This window comes from Nipponia nippon, unplaced genomic scaffold, assembly GCF_047370975.1.
Source record: "Nipponia nippon isolate SJK-2023a ecotype South Korea unplaced genomic scaffold, ASM4737097v1 scaffold_5, whole genome shotgun sequence".
Lineage (NCBI taxonomy): Eukaryota > Metazoa > Chordata > Aves > Pelecaniformes > Threskiornithidae > Nipponia > Nipponia nippon.
Window position 1 is genome coordinate 58771816 of NW_028262369.1, and position 21502 is coordinate 58793317.

General features: G+C 50.9%; 1 protein-coding gene across 1 annotated transcript; it reads left to right on the plus strand.

The window, feature by feature from the left end:
- The first annotated feature begins 218 nt into the window (after positions 1-218).
- On the plus strand, positions 219-3867 carry ARL4C (ARF like GTPase 4C). The gene has a single exon (XM_087733535.1). The coding sequence runs from the start codon at positions 361-363 to the stop codon at positions 937-939; it is 579 nt and encodes a 192-aa protein (XP_087589661.1). The 5' UTR covers positions 219-360; the 3' UTR covers positions 940-3867.
- The last annotated feature ends 17635 nt before the right edge of the window (positions 3868-21502 follow it).

Here is a 21502-nt window from a genome sequence, read left to right on the forward strand (position 1 = left end):
TGAGCCGCAGGCGGGCACAGGGCGAATTGGCTCGCGGGGGCCCCCAGCCCCGCGGCGGGGCTGTTCTGTCCCCGGGCGCAGGGGCGCCGCGGGGCGCCGGCGGTGCGGGCAGGCGCGGGGACGGGCAGGTGCCGGCGCGGGCAGCGCGCGGGGGCGGGGCCGGCGGAAGGCGGCGGCGCGGCCCCTCCTCCCGGGCGGGGCGGTGGCCGCCAGTCCCCGCGCGCTGCCGCCGCGTGGAGCCGCGCTGCCCGCGCGCTGCCCGCTCCGCGCCCAGCCCAGCTCACCCCGAGCCGTGCCCCTGCGGGCCGGCGGCGGCGCGGGGATGGGCGCGGGGCTGTGAGGGCGGCGTGAGCCGAGGCCATGGGGAACATCTCCTCCAACATCTCCGCCTTCCAGTCCCTGCACATCGTCATGCTGGGCCTGGACTCGGCGGGGAAGACGACGGTGCTCTACCGGTTGAAGTTCAACGAGTTCGTCAACACCGTGCCCACCATCGGCTTCAACACGGAGAAGATCCGGCTGAGCAACGGGACGGCCAAGGGCATCAGCTGCCACTTCTGGGACGTGGGCGGTCAGGAGAAGCTGCGCCCGCTCTGGAAGTCCTACAGCCGCTGCACCGATGGCATCATCTACGTGGTGGACTCAGTGGACGTGGACCGGCTGGAGGAGGCCAAAACGGAGCTGCACAAGGTGACCAAGTTCGCCGAGAACCAGGGTACCCCGCTGCTGGTCATCGCGAACAAGCAGGACCTGCCCAAGTCCCTGCCGGTGGCCGAGATCGAGAAGCAGCTGGCCCTCCACGAGCTGACCCCTTCCACCACCTACCACATCCAGCCCGCCTGCGCCATCATCGGCGAGGGGCTGACGGAGGGCATGGACAAGCTCTACGAGATGATCCTGAAGCGGAGGAAGTCCCTCAAGCAGAAGAAGAAGCGGTAGAAGCCCCGCAGCCGCGGGGAGGGATGGGGCAGCAGACAAAGGAACCGAGGGGGAGAGAGAACCAAAGCGATCCTTTTTGTTTTCAATTGTGATTATTATTTTTTTCCTCACCCCCCCCCCCCTTCCAAATGAAAAGACAACAGTGGCGATAACAAAGCCGCTCCTGCCAGCCGAGCCCAGATCCCGGCTGCGGGCGAGAGCCGGGATCTCCCCTCTCCCACCCCCCCCTTTCCGTGGACCCCCGTGCTCCCAAGGGCCGGATCCGGACCTCCTGGGCCCCCGGGCCGGGCTGGAGGCGTGCTAACGGGGCGAGACCCGCTCCGTCCTTCGGGACCACCGGGCTTTTGTCTGCCGGGGGCGAACAGGGCAGGACCCTGTTGAAGTGCATTTGAGAGAAGCCCAGCGTGCTTCTGGATCTTTAACGTGTGCGTTTTGGGGTGGGGGGTGTGTAGCGGGGATGCGGCGGGGGGGCATGGATGCTATAGGAGAGGGCGAAGGCAGCGCCCGGGCTCGGCAAGGTCAGCGGTGAGGGGGCTTCCAGCTGCGCCCCGCTGCCTGCCCGCGCCCCCGCGTCCCCCCCCCACGTTTGTCGGTGGGAAGGGGTGTTGAAAGCGGGGGGCTGGACCGGCACAAAATGTGTGTTGGGGGTGTGTGGGTGACGGGCAAGGGGAAAACCCCCCAACCCCCTCTGCCCCACCCCCCGCTTGGTGTTTTAGGGCGCGGATGGGTGCAGAGCAAGGACAGGCAGCCTTCAGCCCGGGGAGGGGTGTAAGGCTGCGGCGCCGGGGGTGCTTAGCAGCTAATGACTGGTGCTGAGCTTTAAGATGTTTGCTTAAAAAAAAAAAAAAAAGAAAAAAGAAAAAAAAAAAAGGCAAGGGTTTTGGATGAACGCTGCTGGAAGTGTTGGGGGGGGGGGGTGTCCAGGAGTGTCCCCCTTCTCAAAGGCTCAGTTGTGTCATCTTCTGAAGCAAAGCCCCGATCAGGTCTTTATTGTGCCCAGGCAGAGGCATGCTCCAAGGTGCTAATTTGCTCCAGCTGGGGTGATCCAAACTAGGGGTTATTTAAAACAAACAAACAAACAAAAAAGCAGGCTTCATGGTACTGGTCACTGTGCTGCTCCGTGGTCGGTGCAGGAGATCAAGGCAGTGCTTGCTAAACGTGGGTTTTTGGAGGGTCATGGCAGGGCAGGATGGATGGCTGCCGGCACTGAGATGGCCAGAGCCTGCAAAATCTCTGCTGCAAAGGGACTCGGCGGTGCCGGGAAAATGGCAGGGTGTGAAGAGACGTGTGTGTGGGGGGTAATATAGGGGAGTGTTAGTTTTCTATAAAGATTTAAACCCGATTCAAAGTAGAGAGCCCCTTGCTGCCAGCAGTAGCCATGTGGGCTGCCTCTGCCTGCTGAGCACCTGGGGCAGGGTCAGGCCCTGCCGCGTCCTTCTCCGGTGTGTAGGTGGACATTTTGGCACTTGGATGGGACTGAGGTCCTGGGGACCAAAAACCATTTGGTCTCTGTGTTTTGGCCTGGGACCCATCTCACTGGAGGAGAAAACCAGGGTCCTGGCTTTCCACGCTGCCCAGGGAGCAGAAGCAGGCAGCCCTTGGTGGGCCAAATACCCTGAATTTTGAGCCATGCAGTCTGGTGGGTGTTTCTGGTGATTTTACACCAGCCTTCCTGTTTGAAATCCCCTTCCCAGAGCAGCCAAGGAGAAACCACCAAGCAGACAAAAGAAAAATGCCCTTCAGGTTTCAGGGAGTTGATTCTTCCCTTGCAGCGATGAGCGCGGCACCTTCCAAATAGCATTTTTTTTGTTAGGAAACAGATGTTGCAGACAAATAGTATTTCTCTTCTTGCGGGATTTGAGTTCTCAACGTGAGTCTTGACTTGTGCACTGAGTGAGTGGGCTGGTCCCATCAGTTCAGGTGGCTCTGTTCCCGCTTCCTTGGGTTTTCTTTGCTTTGTCTTCACCTCCAACACTGGTACTTGCTGTCGAGAGAGAAAAACAAAAAAAATTATTTTTGATGCCACAGAAGCCACATGCATTAACCCTTTTTTGGCGAGTGACCCATTTTAGAGGCGAAATATAAAGCTATGATTTCCCCACCAGCTCAAAAGTGATCAGGTTTTAAAAATGACACGTGGAGGCTATTAGTTGTGTGTTTTGCCTCCTTGCTGTCAAGACGCAGGTCTCCGTTTGGCAAGTGCTGGCATGGAAAGCCTGGTGGCATGCATTTACAGAGCTTGGTCCTTCCTGGGGGTTCGTTACACCCAGCTCAGCTGAGCATCCCCTTGGAGAAATGGCAGGCTTTTGGCAGAGCACTTAAGCGTGCACTGAACTGGCAGCGCACACTTGAAGGTTCAGCTGAGCCAGGTGGGATGCTGTCACAATGCTGTTCCCACCAACTCTGCTTTCTGCAATAATTAAAAAGACTTTTCTAATTAGTAGCTAATGGCTTCCGTGGTATTTCTGTAACATTTCACAAGTGTACGCTGATTTTTCCTGTATGAAGATGTGCTTCGCCTATGGAGGGCTAGAAGAAGAGGTGCCTCAGCAAAACATCAGTTAAGGGAAACTGCCTGGGTCGTTGCTCTGAAAATGAGCTGGGCTTTTTGCAAGGTTGTGCATCTTCTCTAAATATGTTTGAATGACTTTTTTTTTTTTTTTTTTTAGCAGCTGTCATGAGGTACCAGTCTCATTGTCTCATTTCACCAGGTACCTTCAGGGTGTTCCCGTCAGTGTTGGATATCCTGCTGCCCCTGTCCCACCCTTGCCATTGTCCATCAGTCTCTGTTCCTCCTGTCTTTTCTTCTTTTTTTAAAAGATGCAGACATAGTGCTGTGAACTGAAATAAATTATTTATACAATGAAAGGGCCTGATAAAAAAAAAAAGTGTTCTTCTGCTTATTTCTCAATATCAATGCTGCATTTTACAGTTGGTTCTCATTGCATGTTATGAAGGAGGTTGCTTCTGCCTCCCTGGGGAGAGGAGATGTGGGCACGGGGACAGAGAATTGACGTGCTCAGGATCACTCTGCACCGAGCAGCACGCTGGCATGGGTCTGTCGCATGGCAGCTCTCTGCAGCGTGTCCCTCTAGGACGTGGGGAACATCGATAATTTTGCGGTTAATGAAATCTGAGCTCTTCTGCAGGTCACTTAATGTCTCTGCATCTCTGCTGCTGTCCCTGAAAGAGGAGAATACTGTTCATTATGGGTATTTTCTTCCCTCACCTCTTTTAATTTTAAATCTGTGTGAAGGAGGCGATCACCCTGTGCGCAGCACTTAGAGGAGGGTGTGGCTTTTTTAAATGCGTGGCCTCAGGCGAGCCGTGTCAGTGGCAGAGAGCCAGGTCTGCAGGGGTTAAAGCACCAGGCGGGCAGTTGAGAACAGGATGCTGCAGAGCTGGAGGCCGCCTCTGCTCCTGGGTGGCTGCTGACACAGGAAACACAGGGTGACATTTTGGAGAGGAGAGCCAGAGCCGGGTGGTAAATGACTTTTTCTTTCTTTTTAAAATGATGATACAGCAGCCAGAGAGGAAATGATGAGCCCAATTCATGAAAGTGCGATTTGGCAGGGCTTGTGAGCACTTATACTGCTCAAGGTTTGCGCTAGGCTCCTCTCTGCTTCCCACGTGACCCCCCCTGGTTTCCAAGGTACACAGTGCCCAGGTGAGAGGACATGCCGTCTGCTTTGCAGGATCAGGGCCATGGCACTCTAAAGGGCCGCAGGACCTCGAACCTAAAGTCTTATCCAGTGATGCAGTTACTGAGCTGCTATCAAGGCTGTTGATACATGCCCAGAAATCACTTGGAGCTGAGTTGGACGGTGATCTGTGGCATTCAAGGATTGAGTTGCTAGGTGCTCATCTGCCTCATGACCATGTGGAGAGCCTCTAAAAGGTGTGGTTCCCCGCAGGCTCCTTCCTTGCACAGAGCATCACCAATGTGTTCCTGTATCTCTGCCATGCCAGTGGCACTGTGGGCAGTGTGGTCCAGTCCAGCGCTCCTGAAGATGCTTCTGACCATTGCTTCCCTGTTTTCCAGGCAGCATGCGGGACATCATATGTTTCTCCTGGCCTGCTTTTCATGGATCTGAAAGCCCAGGAGAGGACGCTGCAGTGCCTGCACCCTCCTTAGTGTGAAGGGACTCATCCTCACTGATCCCACCTGGTGGGAGCCGATTTATGGGGGTTTTCCTGCTGGCATGGAGTTGTGCACACTGGTGTCGTGTCCCTGTACGGGCTTATCTGTGCCCCAGGGAGCCCGGACTTGGGTCCCTTGGGCACACAGGGTGACCTGCTGTGTCCCGCATGGAGCTGGGGGGCTTCCGTCCTCCTCCTGGTTTAATGGGGTGAACGACTTCTGTCCCTGTGATGGAGGAAGAGAAACAGCCAGAAGGGTTTGGGCTGTAGGTTTTGAGAGGCTGTGACTTTGTGTGTGTGCAACTGTGCAACTGGATCTACCCCCCAGCCCTGTGAGCAGGGGGGGGCTGAGCTGGGATGTCTCAGTTTATTTTGCTGCCAAAGCCACTGGCTTGTGGGAAGGGGTGGGAGGTGTTGCATCTTCTTGCAAGCAAAGCTCCTTGTGCCTTGAGCTGCAAGGATGGACATCCTCCTTCAAGCCACACAGCCTCTCCTCCTGGCCGGAGAGTGCTTTCGTCAGCAGGGGTTTTTGCGTGTTTAGGCCAGTTGTCATGAAAACATTGCACAAGGAGCTTGCTGACCTTGTGGCGCCCTGAAGCAGTACACTGGCCATGATTTATGCTGCTGTACCATTTCCCTGAGCAGGCAGTTCAGCAAAACAGTGAGTGATGCTGGAGCTATGGTCCCCAGCCTGACGTTTGGGAACTCTCGTGGCATGTGGAGCCCAGGCCACCAGGCAGTGCCCAAGGATGCTGCCCCTGCATGGGACCAGCTGGGAGGAAAAGCAGTGAGGAAGCAGTTGGGCTATTGGCTGCATCAGATCTCTGCAAGCATGGGCTAGGAGCAGGTGAGAGGGACCTGCAACCTTTCCCATTAAAGGGCAGAAAAGTCACAAAGAGAACAGACCAGGCCTGGGGTCCAGCCAGGAGCAGCAGGACATGGGGTTAGGACAGAAATAAGTGGACAGATGAGCTACCAGCATGTCCCCCAGCCATTTCTCTGCAGGTCCCTGACATGAAAGCCACCAAGGGAGGGCTTCTGAGTGATCTTCGCTTGCTCTTGCTGACAAGAGTGCTTCAAACACCTTTCTGATGGTTTGGCCTGTCCCACGTTTTCATGCACGTAGCTTCATGACATCTCCTTCACCCCAACAGCCCTGCAGCCCCTCTTCTGCAGAGTATCCCTCTGCCTTGCCTCTTGGTGTCGCAGCTAAACAGGTCCTTCTCCCTCTCTTTCCCCTGTTTGCCTTGTTAAGCTGAATCTCTCTGCTTTATTTCAAATGGGATTTCCTTCCAAGCAAGTATCTTTAAAAGGATCATCTTGGTTAATGTAATTCGTAGAGTGCGGAACCCTTGAAGCATGGTGTAATGCGAAGAGAGCTATTTCTTTGCACAGCACAAGGTACTTCCAGTCAAAGTTTGGGTGGGGTGAGGATGAACGTCTCTTTAAAATGGACTATAAGCCATTACAAGAAGAAAAAAAAAAAATCCGACACTGATTGAGACTTGGACCCCGTTTGCTTTGTTTTCATTCAGTCAGCTCCATCCTAGAGCTTCTTCAGCGTGAATTACTCCAAATCGCATGTACTTTTTGTCTGAGCAGCAAAAGGCCACTGCTGTGAGTCAGGTCTGCAGGACACTAGGCACTTCACATGCATATCATGCAAAAAAAAGGTAGTGCTTGCCTAGTAGAGCAAAAATGAGATATTTCAGCACAAGCATATTCTTATTGAGGATAGTTCATGATGACTAGGGAATATGGAGAGCCCAGCCTGGGAATATTTGCTCTAATAAACCATTCTGTTTTTTTGGCTTAGCTTGTGTTTGCTTCCCTCAGATATTTGAGTGAGATTTAAGGGAGGAAAGCTTACAAAAAAGAGCAACTCTCCAGCAGCTACATTAAAGTACTGGTGGAAGGTGAGCAGGTGTTTCTGCTGGAGCTATACCCACCCAACAAGTGACCAGAAATAATCCCACATGCCTAATGACCCCCTTGTCCTCACTCCCTGACAGCCTTGACTAATGACATCTTATGGCTTGCAAAAATGCTGTAGCACAAGGGGAGTTTGTGAGAAGTGCTGCTGAGCCCACGGCCACGGGGCGCTGGGGGAGAGGGAGGGCAGGCTGCTTGCAGACACTGGGAAATGGGAGGCAGAGATCATCTCACCCGGCTCTTCATCAACCCACAGATTATATTATAATTTATTATTATTGTTTATTATTATTTTCATTACTTCAGCCCAATGGTACCCAAATTTTGCAGCTGGAGTGGGCTACTGTCAGCTTACAAAGTTTCTTGTGATCCCCCACTGCTGGGTCTGGAGCATTCCCAAAAGTTGGTGTCCAGGGAGACAGGCACACCCAAAGCTCCTGATCCCACCTGGCATTTCTTTCAAGTCTGTATTTTACTGCCGGAAAGAGAGTAGGACGCAAAGCTGGGTCTCAATGCAGTTTTTCAGTCTCTGCCACCTGCTCCTGCTTAACCCTGGTCACTTTAGATGCCCCCAGGCCACTGTTCCGCAGGTGTAAAAGAAGGTTGCCAGCATTTTTCTTACTCCCAAGGCTAAAAAAAGAAATTGGTTGTGTTGTGATACTCAGAGCCCCATACTAAAGATACTAAATGTGCAGGATTGTCCCTTACATGGTGGGGAAAGGGGTTGAATGGTGTTTGGGTTGGAGGAGATTGCTGTAGGTCCAGGTATTCCTGTTTGCACTGCAGGCAGAAGAGCTATATCAGGGCTGAGTGCCTCAGTGCAGCATCCAGCTGAACTTTATTTTATGAGCTGTGGCTCTCTGAAACCCTCCAGCCATATCCTCCAAGTTATGGCTACAAGAGGGAAGTTAATAACCTGTTTCAAACCCCTGACCCCATACCTGTTGGCTCCCCTGCAGCTACAGGGACAGTAATGAAGTCCTGCAGGCAGAGAGGATGGCATGGAGGCTCCTGCCACCGCCATAGCACCGTGCCAGCAGTGGACAGGCTGTGTCTCCAGGGCTGGAGGCAGCTCAGGACCCTGCAGATCCACCCACACAGAGGTGAAAGACTAGCATGGCAATGGGAAATGGGAACACAGGGAAATTGTTGTGCTGGTTAATGTTTAAGTAGCTCTTGGAAAGCCTCCTCCCTTGCTGCTTGCACTCTCTAACAAGGGGGCCCTTTCAACTCTTTGGCAACTTCCCCATCCTTTGGCTTCTGCTGCCTGTGTAAAATGTCCACAGCCAGGAGCGGGAATGGCAATGCTGCAGCTTTGCAATGTTTTCTTGCCCACCGCATCCTCCCAGGATGGACCATGCTCTTTCCCAGCCAGCCTTCAAAGCCACCTGATTACTTATAAGGAGGGATCTGTTACAGCTGGTTGGTGCCAAGATGACAATGGATTGTGGAGAAAACTCCCCAAAAAATAACAACCCACCACCCACACACCATTCTTGGAGTGTGCACTCGGTTGTTCCCCATGCAACCTAGCTAGTGACAGCCACATCTCCAGAAGAAATGGCCTTTAGCCTTCCCCATGCAACTGCACAGGTCTTTGTCTCCCATGCACGGCCAAGGGTTAGCATGTGGTGGTCCCAGAGAGGTGGGATGATATCCTGCTGATATCTCCCCACAAACCTCAGCCCAGCCCTGAGACCTGCTGCATTTCTTCTGGGACTTCCAGCAGCCCCGGAGCATCTCAAACTGGGAATGGAGCAAGGATGGTTTAAACTCATCCCCTGCCAGTTTTGCCTGCAGCTTCTGGCACCAAAGCCAGCCATCTTCCCACCCAGCCCAGCCTCTCCTAAGGTGCTGCCCATCTTTGTCTTTTCATCACAAGGCTGTGATGCAAAGAGTTCCACTACAATTTGTCCCTCATCAGCTGCAAAACCTCATGCAGGACAAATAACCCATCTGGGCCTCCCTCCCCATGCTGACTGCCTGTAAAACTCGATTAGAGCAAAGCAGGTGGTGAGGGGGTAAAACTGTTTATTAAACCTCAGCATCAGCATTTCTTTTCAGCCTGGCTGCTCTGTGTCCCTGGTAACTGCCAGGGTGTAATGGGTGAAAAGCAAAGCTTGATTGCAGGCAAGGAAGTCCTGGTGTGACAATGTGTTTGAAGAGAGCGGTGGAGCATGAGGAGGCCATAAATCCTTCGGGAGGTCACTGAAAGCGCTGGTTTGGGAAAAGTGAGCCCTGCTGGAGTTTTGTCACTGTGGTCTGAGGGTTTATAACTTTTGAGGATGCTCTGAGATAAGCAGAACTTGTACTGGCTCATTTTAAGCTAAAAATTGGCTTAGCCCTGGATGAGGAACAGCCTGGGAGAAGAGGTCTTGGGGTCCACTAACAATATCCTTGTCCCCCACTTCCTCCCCACACCAGCTTTGCTGCAGGGCTGGAGCCCAGGTGCCTGTTGAGGCAGCAAATGCGGACAGACACAGGCTGCTGCTCCCCACCCGCTTATGAGTTGCTAACACCAGGGCTTGATGTTTATCATGTGGTTGCCCATGGGAGACTTGGGTGCCCAGTGCTCCTTTATTTTTAGCTGGATAACAGAGAGTGACGCAGAAAGATGGGAGGGAGAAGGGGGAGACTGTGTCTGCTGAGACCAAGGCAATGTTCAAGTTCCTTATCTGTAATTACTTCCAAAGAAGTCCTGGATATGTTTTTATATATATAAATATATATACACATACATATGTATGTATGTACGTATGTATGCATATATCCAATCCATGTTCTGTTTTATGTATATATATAATCGCACACAGGGAGAGTACCAGGAGACCTCTCATACCAGATGTTTCATTAGCTCTTGTGTCACCAGAGCCTCATTTTCCCCAGGGTTTCAGCCCTGCCAGGCAACCCTGTGCCAGTGTTCCAGCGGGGACAGCCGGCTGGCATGACAGCTCGAGCATATGTTAGGAGAGAGAAACTTTGGTCTGACTTCAAACACGAGTTGGAGTTGGAAAAGCCTTGTCTTCGCCAATGGCCGAAGGACCTGCATTACAGCTTATGAAAGCTCCTTTCCCCCATCGCGGTCCAGCACGTGCCTGATGGTGCTGGGCACTGTCAGCACTGAGCTGACTTGTTCTCTGCCAGCTCGTGGGACCGAGCTCTGGTGTGGGGCTCACCAACTCCAATCCCTTCAAGAAGCCTTCTTGCCTACTGGCTGAGCCGTGGGTCTGCCTACCCCACTTAAAGAGGATATTTCTTCTGGTGACTGGGAGACTTTTAATTTCCAACCCACAACTTTTCCCAGCCACTTTGTGCCCATTGGCCCCTGTGCCAGAGTTATCCCTTAGCTCAAACAGCTCTCCTCCCCACTGGGCGTGGATGTGTTTATAGAGGCAATTACAGCTCTCTCAGCTACCATCCTGTGGGACTGGGAAGAACCTCTCCATGTCCCAAATAAACTGGGTCCTATTTCTGCTCTGAAACCAGGGAGGGTGAAAGAAGGAAATTCAACGAGATAAGAAACCCAGCATATCCTCCAGACTTGGGCTGAAGGTACATCAGAGAGCTTGAGGTGACAGGGATGCTTTTGATGGGCTGGGCAAAGTGGGGTGTCTTTTGGAGCCTGTTTGCCTGGGCAGATAGGGCCAGACCCAAATTTCCACTAAGCCCTGAACTGGGAGTGCTGCAGTGGAGCTGCCCACAGAGGCAGCATGGGGATGGCCATGCAGACCTGTGAGGTCATGTCTTGGTGATCAATAAACTAGCATGAGAGAGGCCTATGCAAATTGTTGGCATCTGTAATGGAGCTGCTTGGAAACCATCCAGTGCCCCTCCTCCCTTACCATCCAAAACCAAGAATTCGCTAAAAATGAGCCATTTCATGGAAATGCTGATGGCAAAATGCCACTACGGGGTTGAAAAAGAAGCAAGCCGCAGCATTTGGATAATGCTGAAACAACATTTCTGGAATGGGTCATGTTTGCTTTGAGATGGCTCTTTACTGGAAGTTTTTTAATGCATGTTCTGTTATTAAATGTATATAATGAAATCTACCTTGAAATTTGAGCAGGGCACAAGGGGATCCTATGCTCCACAGCACCGCTTCTCCCCCTGCCCAGCATCTCTGGCCTCCTCCCAGCGGGGTGATGCTCGCCAAGAGCACACGGACACACATGGCTCACCTGGCCTCACTGGGAGATCCTTCCATCTTCTCCATGCTGTAGGTTTTTTCTCACTGGGTATCCAGGAGTCTCTGATATCAGTAGTCCAGAAATCTCAGGAAACTCTTGGGAGCAGAAATGACAGCAGAAGAAATCCTATTCCTTTTCCCCCTGCTCCTAATCTCCTACCCCGTTGGAGCTTCTTTTATCATGAAATATGCAGAAAATTGTTGGGTTTCTAATGATCTGAACTCCTCCAGTCAAGACAAGACTCGGCTTGCAAAGAATGTGAATTATTTATGTGTAGATAATAATGAGAGGGAGAGCACGAGGAAAAAGGTGTTTGTCTTTCATTCCCCTCCGTGCTGCTCCCGAGGCTTTGCCCTACCCAGAATAGCTATTCCTGATTATTCCAGGTGGACTAATTTACGTGGGGAACTTCCTTTGACTCTCTAAGCAGAGCCCTCCTTTTTGCTTTAATCAATGTGGATGCCATTGCTAAATAGTGGGGAGAGGGAAAGACTTTTCTCCCCACATTCACCCTAAACCTGTATTCTTTTGCATCCTTGCATATCCTGGACTAGCTTTTCTTTGTAGGCAGGTCCCCAGGAACAGCACAGAAATTCAGCTTCCAGCTCCAGCTCCAGCCTTGCAAATGCAGTGACTCACTCTCAAGAAACCTGATTTTGCTGGCATAAGCCAGAAGCCCTGATACTTATCTCTTTTCAGAAGCCCCAGCAAGGGCAAATATATAGCTTGTGAAAAAGTATCATGGCAGAAGAACAGCTTCAATAAACAGTTTTAATATACGAAATGTCAGGAGATTTTTGACTGCAGGAAAATGCCTGGGAGCCTTACACTGTGTGGTGGGACTTTGAGAGGCAGATTCAGTTCTCGGTTCTGTATAACGTCCTGCAATGCTTAAATGGGGCAAAGGCACAAAAATAATTGAAGATCTACAGCTCAGCTACTCTTTGCAGCAGGGGGAAATGTTGAAAAGGAAGGGGAAGGTGTTTGGAAGTAGGAAACAGAGACTCCAGTGCATCTCTCCTCTTGATGTGAGCTCCCAGGACATTGCTAAGGGCAGATCATGAAAAGTCTACTCCTGCTGGCAAACATAGCTGAAGGCAAGGGGGACCAGCAGTGATTAGAGCTGAAAAGGTAATTCTGCTTAAAAAGGTGCCCTTTTGCTGAGAGGAATATTGGCAGCTTCAAGTCTGATTCAGAAAATAATGCAGGGAAATTTCTGAAAAGCTCAGACTTTTCTTCCCTCTCTGCGTCTCAAAAGGGACTGATCTGTTTCTTTTCAAAGCAAAGAGAGATTAAGCCTAAACCTGAATTCCTCACTCCATCCCCACCTTGCTTTTTTTTCTTGTCCTGTCCTGACTTTGCTGTTGATTAGGTCACTCAGAAAAAAAAACTAACCCACATGGAGATTTTTCTCTCCTCCCCATCCTCAACATCTGTCATTAGCAGAGGGGGGGGATAGGATGGGAGTGAGATTGTTTTACTGTCCCTGCCTGAAACCGCCCCTTTAGCCAGACCCTACATTAATGGCAAAGTAAGAGTTATGTCTTGACTGAGTGAAATAGGACAGAGAGGGAGCTTTGCAAAGATGGTGCCTAGCTAAGTTGATCATGTTGCTTGGTGCAGTTATGAGCTAAAACTAGTGGAAAGTCACATTCTGATTAAAAAAGAGAGTATTTTGTCAAAATAGGGTCAGTCAGCATGCACAGGCGGACACCTCTTCCCTCCTTCCCTGGGCGCTGCTGGGGCAGGCGCAGATGGGAGCAGAGTCCTGCCACAGCTCATGGCACTGCCCCATTCTGGGTGGCTGGTGCTAGTGGGGAGGCTTCCCCAGGGACATCCCGGGCGCACAGCGGGGCTGGCAGAGAGGGCAAGCACAGCCCACAGCGATGCATGGCTTACAGCCCAGCCAGGCTCTTTCCCCTCGACTTCAACCCTTGCTCAGCCAAGGTGGCGTAGGGCAGCCGACAGCACAGGGCTGTGCAGGATGGGCACAGACAAACACGCCTGTGGATAACGTGCTTTTAATTACTATTAATTACTTAATCGTGCTCTACATGGCTCTGCTTAAGACTATCATGTTAATTGCTCACAAACAAGCTCTGGACATGTACAAGCTGTAACGGAGACAGCAAGTCATTTAAATCCTGTCCCCTGCAGGTTTGGGCCCTTATTATCCTCCTTTTGACCTGCGACAGAAGACAGAGTTTTTAGTGATTTGCTCCAGGGTTTCTGTGGTAGTTTTCCAGATAATTTTTGTGTTGACCTGATGGCTGAGGGTCTTGCTTTGGGGTGCTCTCACCTCCTTGGGGACTATCAAGTCATGGAAGATCATTTACAGCAGCTTGAGGGGGACATCTCAAGCTCTGGCTCTTGAGGACAGGAGGGACAGGGGAGTCCTTTCACTGCCCCAGTGCTTCTCTTTCAGCTCAGCTGAGACATGGCTGTCACAGTCATCAGGAGAAATGGGAAATAAAAGCAGGGAATGAAACCCCAGGATCCTCGCATAGCCCAGGCCTGGCTGCAGCGAAGTCCCCAAGCTGGGCTGGATGCGACAAGTTCTGCAAGACAAGAACAGTGTGGGACAGAGTGAAAAATTCCGTTTTAAGCCTAGAGTGCTCAGGCTAGGCCTAACTTCTTTGGGGGAAAGCAGCAAGTCCTAACTGTGGAAGAATTTAAAAGAAATCAACTCACAAAACAAAACACTGGCAGAATCTCAAATCGACATGGGCTCCAGGCAACAAAATCAATCACAATCACATTTTCCAGGCCATGCTGGTTGTCAGACATGATCTTAGTGCAGGGTGGGACGAGGAAAAAATATGAACTTAAATACATATGGGTGAAAACAAGAAAATCCACGGTTACAGCATCAATAACCGCATCAGCCAAAACATATGAAAGCCACGTGGCAACCATTCCCAAGATGAGAAAGGAGGAAGATATAGAGAGAGCATCTGGGCTTGGTCAAGCGTCTTGGCCCAGTCACCATGGGACTTTATTCCAATAGAGCTTTTTTGGCTTTGCCAAAATGCCCGTACCACCCCATTGTACGTGTGTTTACACCCCCTCAGCTGGTCTCCCTGCTGCTGGAGGCTAACTGTGCCAGGGGACTGGAAATCACATCACTGTCCATCACTGAGAAGCCTTTAGCCCCTCCATCACCCACCATCATTCCCCTTCCCACCTCCCTGACCACGGAAGGGCAACAGGACAGCCAGGAGGAGCTGGCAGGTGTTTCATCCCCATCACAAGGGTTATTGCATCAGCGTCCAAAATAGAGGCATGTTTGAATCAGTCTGATGATTCTCATATTCCCTTAAAAAATTAGCTCTATTAAAATAAAACAAAGGCAGAAAGGTGTTACAGTCTGGGAAACCTGACAGCGTCAAAGTCAGCCCTTCTCAGGAGCTCCTCTTTCGTATCACCAGCTCCAACGCAGCGCAGGCTGCAGGCAGGGAGGAGTGGATCTGGCAGGGGGGTGTGCAGGGGTGTGACTGTGCACGTGTGCATGTATCACACCTGTTTCACAACCCATATGCAGTCACAACTCTCCACTGATGGTGTTCTCATAACATTGACCCAATGATTCCCAATTATAAACAAAGCTAGCAAAAAACTACTTCCTAGGAAAGAAAAATGGTTGGGAGGGGGTTTCCCTGAGCCTACATCGACTCCAAAAGCATGTCAGGCAGTAATTAATCACTTCAGAGTATTTGCTGATATGTAATTACGTTCAGTGAAAGGTCTGGCAATAGTTTGCTATCAATCATCACTGCCTATCAGTCATGTAGGCTGGGTCATCTCATAACCTGGCTGCCAGTTATTTCAGATGCTGATATTTCAGGTAAAATCTAAACCCTCAGATTTAATTTCCAGCATTTCAAGTGTTACATGTCACATTCCTGTCGTAAACACCTCCAGCAAGATCCTCTCCTGACCAGCTGCACAGGAGATGATTCATTCATGGAGCGAAGATTTCCAGAATTGCACTTGGTAAAATGCAATGTCTTTATGGGCAGATGCAGGGGGGTCTTTTCTCTTTGGGCTGTGCATTCATTTTCTGGCATACATACCGTTGGCCACGAGGATTTTACACGGCTTTGCAGAATCCATCCTGGCTCCGCATGTGCTGTGCAGCAGTCAGTGCTTTTGCAGGACTCTGCTGCTTACCTTCCTTTACAAGTGATACCAACTCATCCACGTTATGGTCACTCCTGGTAATTTTATCAGGAGCTTTGTGGTATTTAGCGGTTTAGCAAAAGCTCCACGTCCTGGGGGTAACTTTTCACACTGAGGAGCCCCACCTTTCCTCTTGGAAGTCAGAAGGAAAGGGGAACTTCCAGCCTCCTGGGTGAGACCGCAGATGAAAAGAAGCCAGTACTTAGAATCAAACAAAAACAACCCCAAAAAGTAACTAACTAACTCATGAGTTTTATGCCAGTTTCAGGATTTTGCAACAGCCTGACTCATGATTTTTTTTTTTTTTTTAAATCTGAGGATTTAAAGGACCCCCTTCTACCCGCACATTCTTGGTGCAGTCACAGCCCTGTTTTCCAGAAAAATGAACTTCCTAGCTTTCCTGCAAGCTGCAGCACGGCCATGGTCTGTGCCCATGTGCTCAGTGGAGTTGCAGAGGCTAAGCACTTTGCCAGCGTCTGGCTGCACAGTAAGCTGCTCTCTCTCATCGGACGTGGCAAGTCCCTTCTGGTCCCTGGCACAATGTGTCCTTGTGGATTTGACTGTCCTGTTAGATGATACGGGAGATTTTAACTCTCTCTGGGAGACTTTAAATTGTTTAACGCTGCCTGCTGGAAGTGGTTTTGTCCCTTTTAACAGTCATTTATGCAGAAGTTGCATGCAAAGCCTTCCCTACGTCGTGCATGAGTAAGGCTAGGGAAGTCATCTGGAGAAAACAGAGGATGACTGCAGTGACCAAATCCCAAAAGGCTGGGGTTTTCCACCCACGAGTCAACCAAGAAGCCACCAGCAGAGCTGGAGATAAAACCCAGCTCTTCCAAAAGTTTGATCTTGTCCCTCTCCTCAAGCACCCCGCTTTTGAATGCAAAGAGATAGATACACCCCAAGACTGTGTCTGTAATAAGTAACTATAATCACTATCTTTTGAGGATGCGACAGAGAGCCATGAAAGTCCAAAAGTGCCAAGTTAATACTGCAGAGTCAAACATCACTGGGTGTTGGTTGACAGCCGCCTGAACATGAGCCAGCCGTGTGCCCAGGTGGCCAAGAGGGCCAATGGCATCCTGGCCTGTATCAAGAATAGTGTGGCCAGCAGGACCAGGGAGGTGATAGTGCCCCTGTACTCGGCACTGGTGAGGCCGCACCTCGAGTACTGTGTTCAGTTTTGGGCCCCTCACTACAAGAAGGACATCGAGGTGCTGGAGCATGTCCAGAGGAGGGCAACGAAGTTGGTGAAGGGTCTAGAGCACAAGTCTTATGAGGAGTGGCTGAGGGAACTGGGGTTGTTTAGCCTGGAGAAGAGGAGGGTGAGGGGTGACCTTATTGCTCTCTACAACTCCCTGAAAGGAGGTTGTAGCGAGGTGGGGGTCGGTCTCTTCTCCCTAGTAACGAGTGACAGAACGAGAGGAAACGGTCTCAAGCTGCGCCAGGGGAGGTTTAGGTTAGACATTAGGAAAAACTTCTTCACCGAGAGGGTGGTCAAGCATTGGAACAGGCTGCCCAGGGAAGTGGTTGAGTCTCCATCCCTGGAGGTGTTTAAAGAACGGATGGATACGGTGCTTGAAGACATGGTATAGACGGACTTGGCAGTGATAGGTTGACGGTTGGACTCGATGATCTTAAGGGTCTTTTCCAACCTTGATGATTCTATGATTCTATTCTATGATCACATCACATGCTCTCCTTCTCCTTTTCCATGGAAAAAAGGAATCCAAGCCCTTAAACAACAGAGAGTGTGGGAGGCTGGTTGGAAACCCATGTTAGAAGAGAGTCTGGTAAGAGCCATCCCAGCCAACCTACAAACATCGACTGCTCATTCATGGCATCAGAGACATCAGACACAGGTTTGGACCCAAAGCTTTGTCTTGTGTAAAAGTGTGCAATGACAAAGCCAAGATGCAATACAGCAAAAGCCTTGGGCCCCTGTGCCCCTAGCAGCTCATCAGTTTATCCCACTGGTTGTAAACATTGCAGTGGGGTGTTGGGGAATGGTGGGGGCTCTGCCACCCCACTGTGCCTCCACCTGCAGACCTTAATTAAACCTCCAGCAACCATTTCCCTCTCTCATCTGGGACACTTAACTCTCAGCGAAGTGCACTTCGCACAGACGACACAAAGAGTTGAGCATCCCTCCTTGCTCACCCTCAGTCCATCAGCCACTGCCTCTGGCCTCCATGCTGAGATCCTTGGAGGGAAGGGGAAGCAGGGCCAGGGGTGCTGATTCATCCCTGGCTCAGCCTCAGCCTGAGCCCTTGCTGATCCCTCCTCGGGAATGTGCCTCAGCTCACAGAGCTGGACAGCGAGATGCCGGGGAGGGGTAATCCTCACTACCGCACAGGATGCAGGAATCAGTGGTGCAGGGGTTGCATGGTGGCTCAGTGCAGGGGTGGCTGGCACATCCCCAGGGGAGGAGAGGAGGCAGCCAGCTGGATGTAGCCTCAACCCCAAGAGAGCTGGGTCTGGTTCACCTCTGAAATTGTTCCTTTTCATAACACGAGGGGTGAGCTGTGGCTGAAGGGAACGTCAGAAGTGTGGCTCATTCACCCTGCCCTGTTGGGTAGAATGGGAGGAGGATCCTGCCCAGGTGAGAGCTGCCAACACATGTTGACAAGCAGGACCACTCTCAGCAGTTTGGGATATTCTCCAGCCCCATGTTGTCTGAGCAGCCCTGGCTCTGCCAGGCGTAACACTTGATATGGTATGATCCCCATGTTCAGCATTGCTGTACCTGCTTAGATCCTGCACAGGGGCTGGAAAGGGAAAGAGAAGAACTGATGAGACTGATAAAACGAAGATTACTGTCTTAGTGTCAGGAGGATGGCATCTCCCTAACCCCATTACACATGCCAGCCCCAGGAAGGTCCAGCACCACATCTCCACAGCCTCAGGGAGCGAGGGAGACATTTTCAATGTAGGCTGGGGGGAGCTGGACAGGAGGAGCAGCATGTCTCCAGGGCAGGGGCAGATCCCAATGTTGCTTTCTCTACCCTGTGGAGGACTAGCTCAAAGACAGACCATCCTGCACAGAGACCCACATCGTCCCCCAGCCACCTGGTCTTTGCCCAGGGCAAGCACTTGGGGCAGAGAAAGCATAGGGCTGGATGGCAGCATAGATGGATACGGCCAAGGGACCCCGTTGGTCTCATCTGGAGTGGCCCAGGGAAGGAGAAAAACCTTCCTGGTGGCCCACGGCCCCCCCAGAGGAATGTGAGCTATGCAGGGACGAGAGGTCACTGCAATCAGGCTCAGCAAAGGATGGCTGTAAAAGGGAAAGATAAACCCAATAAATCAGGCTGTGGGAAGAGGAGGAGGGCACAAGTGCACAGAGCTGTGGGAGGATGGTACAAGGCAGACAGTCCTCCTGCCCTCTGGCAGAGGGAGGGGGATGTGGGGGCTAACCTGGGCCACGGACCAGCCTGGAGATGGGGGATGCAGAGCACAGGCAGCACCACCACAGGGGCAGCATCTGCAGAGGGAGAGATGCTGGGGAGGCCTGTGAGCCTGGCCAGGGTAAAGACAGCAAAAAGCCCCCACGGCAGGGGGAAGTCTTCTGTTTTTCCTCTGGCAGTATAAAAAATTAAAAAAGGGAAAAAAGGGAAAAAAAACAGAAGCAGTGGAATAGGTACAGATGGAAAAAGCCCTCAGAATACTGTTTTGCTCTCAGTTTTATTCTATTTTATTTTATATTATTCCCATAATAGGAGATGGCAGTCTGTATTCACTGGTGAAGCAGAAGACACAAAACTCTCCTTTGAGAAAGTTACAAATGGCTATGAAATATTTTAAAACCTGTCATTTTTTTCTGCTGAGACAGGAGGCCTCCCTTAGGCTTGAACCTCTGTTGTGCAAGCATTCATTCCTGCAGCTCCAGCTCTGTACATGAGACTACAAAACAGTGGTTTAGGGGAGATGGGTGGACATCTTGGCGACTTAGCTAGTGAACTTCTCCCCTTTGTTGAGCCCTCCAGGTGAAAACAGGTATCCAGACACATGTTTTTGGGATACAGAAGGAGTAAGGTAGGTATACTTGCTTACAGAATAAGAAAAGAAATCTGTGCTGGTCCACATCCATTCCGCGTAAGCAGGAGAGCTATAATAAACTCACACCAGATGCTCTGGATTTCATTCCACCTGGTACGGTCAGAGCTGATGCACCCTGGAAGAGATGATACCAATATAATCCCAGCTTCCACAGAAAAATACTGAGAACCCAGCTTCAGTGCAAAATGAGAAACAAAATGTTAGCCTGCTTGTCTGTGGAGAAGCAGATGGGAAATGTGACCCTTGGTGCCTCCAAAAATAAAGGGTGAACTGTGTAGTCTCGTGGCTTTTAGCTTGATTTCTTAAGATGCGAAGCTTGTGCAATGGGGACCTCACATCCCCCCAGCCAGTCCTGAGAAACTTTTGAACCCTTTGGCCAGTCTCCCCCAGATGTCAGAGGATCTGAAGTCTCACTGACATGAAGCGCCTACGAGCCTTGTGAAAATAGGTGACTTGCTCGAGAAGAAAGAAAAATGCTATAAATATCCTGAGTGAGGGAAGAATTCATCACTCACTCAGCTCTTATTATACATCAGAGAAAGCTGTTATAAAAACCCTTGCCACAAAGAAAGGCCCAAGCATGAATCACTCCTTATGAGATATCAAAGAATCCAACCACAGTGCCAAAATCCAAAAGGACCCAGACATCTTTGGTGCCTCTGCTCCAGACCACGTATTCATGCTCATTGCCTGGCCTGTGACCATGCGGTGGGCACCCTGTCCCTTTGGGAAAGATCTCCTGTGGGCAGAGGGCCATCTGTTTGAAAAGAGATAACATCTTCCTTTGAAGATGCTGCCTGCAAAGGGCTTCTGCCTCTAAAACACTGAAGGGTAGCAACTACCCAAGCCTGTCTGTCATTCTCAGCTGCAAAGGCACTCCCTAAAAGGTCAGGGGAAATGGTTTTTAGGATGCATAAAATGGAAAAGAGAAGAATCAGTGTCACAAGCCCATCTCCCTTATTCCATGGGCTCCCACTGTGTCTTGTCTTCTTTTTCCCCTTGGCTGGATTCAAGCAAGCTAGGGACCGAGACCTGCGAGTGAGGATAACAACTGCAAGTCCCAGCTGGGCCAGTGGCTGCAAGGACAACTGCAACTCTCTGTCCAAAGCCCATTCCCACAGACCAGGCTGCCTCCCAGCTTTTGTAAGCTGTTAAACAAAACACTCTGAATACTGCACTTTGGTTTTGTGACAATTTAGCAGGCTAAAGGAAACTCTTACACAACTTTTCAATGAATACAGTGAAATCAAGTGAGATGCATTGGGGCAGAAGCGGCATGTGATGGAGAGGAGAAAAGGATCAGCTAAAAGTTAAAGTTTCAAGGCTGTGGGGATGAAACTATCTGCCAGTTCTCCACTATCCAGGATCATGGAGAGGTCTGGATACTGAATACCAAGATTATGTAGATGCCTAGAATAACCTAAATAGTCTAGATAACCCTTAGTCTGGGGTATGGCACATCCATCCATCACTGAACTGGAGCCATGGAGCCTGCTATGACCTGACTCAAGTCTTCACATACCGTAGCAGCAACTCTGCATTACAGATCCCAGGGTTGCTCAATGCATGGTCAAGGTCTTTGAATCTGCCACAGGGCAATGTACAGGAGGCTGATGAGGGTCTGAGACTGTTAACTCTGACTTGTGCTGGAGGGCTCTGTTGAAGTAACCAAGTCCAACCTGAAGGCAGTGACAGCAAGCTTTTGGTGGGCAGGGGTGAAATGGATTCAGACCAGCACTGCACAGGCAGGGGTGCCAAGAGAAAGGGCTGGCAGTGACCAAGTTGATAGCAGCATAGTGGGGCACCAGCACTGTGCAAGACCACAGGGAAGTGTCTATAGCACTGCAAATCCTCCAATGTCTATGCTCAAGAGCCTGTGGGACGCTGCTTTCTAAAAGGGGTGGGGTCAGCCATAGGCTGTGGAGCAGGGGGGTCTTGATGAATTTGTTCCATTTGATGAGCTCACATCTTGGCAGGAAAAACCTGCAGATTACAGGAAGCTTAGTGGTTTATTTTTCAATCTCTCCCCATCCATGCCTCAAGCAATGATGCCAGGTCTTTTG

Coding starts and splice junctions, on each gene's coding strand:
- ARL4C (XM_087733535.1), top strand. CDS start 361: ATGGGGAACATCTCCTCCAACATCTCCGCCTTCCAGTCCCTGCACATC.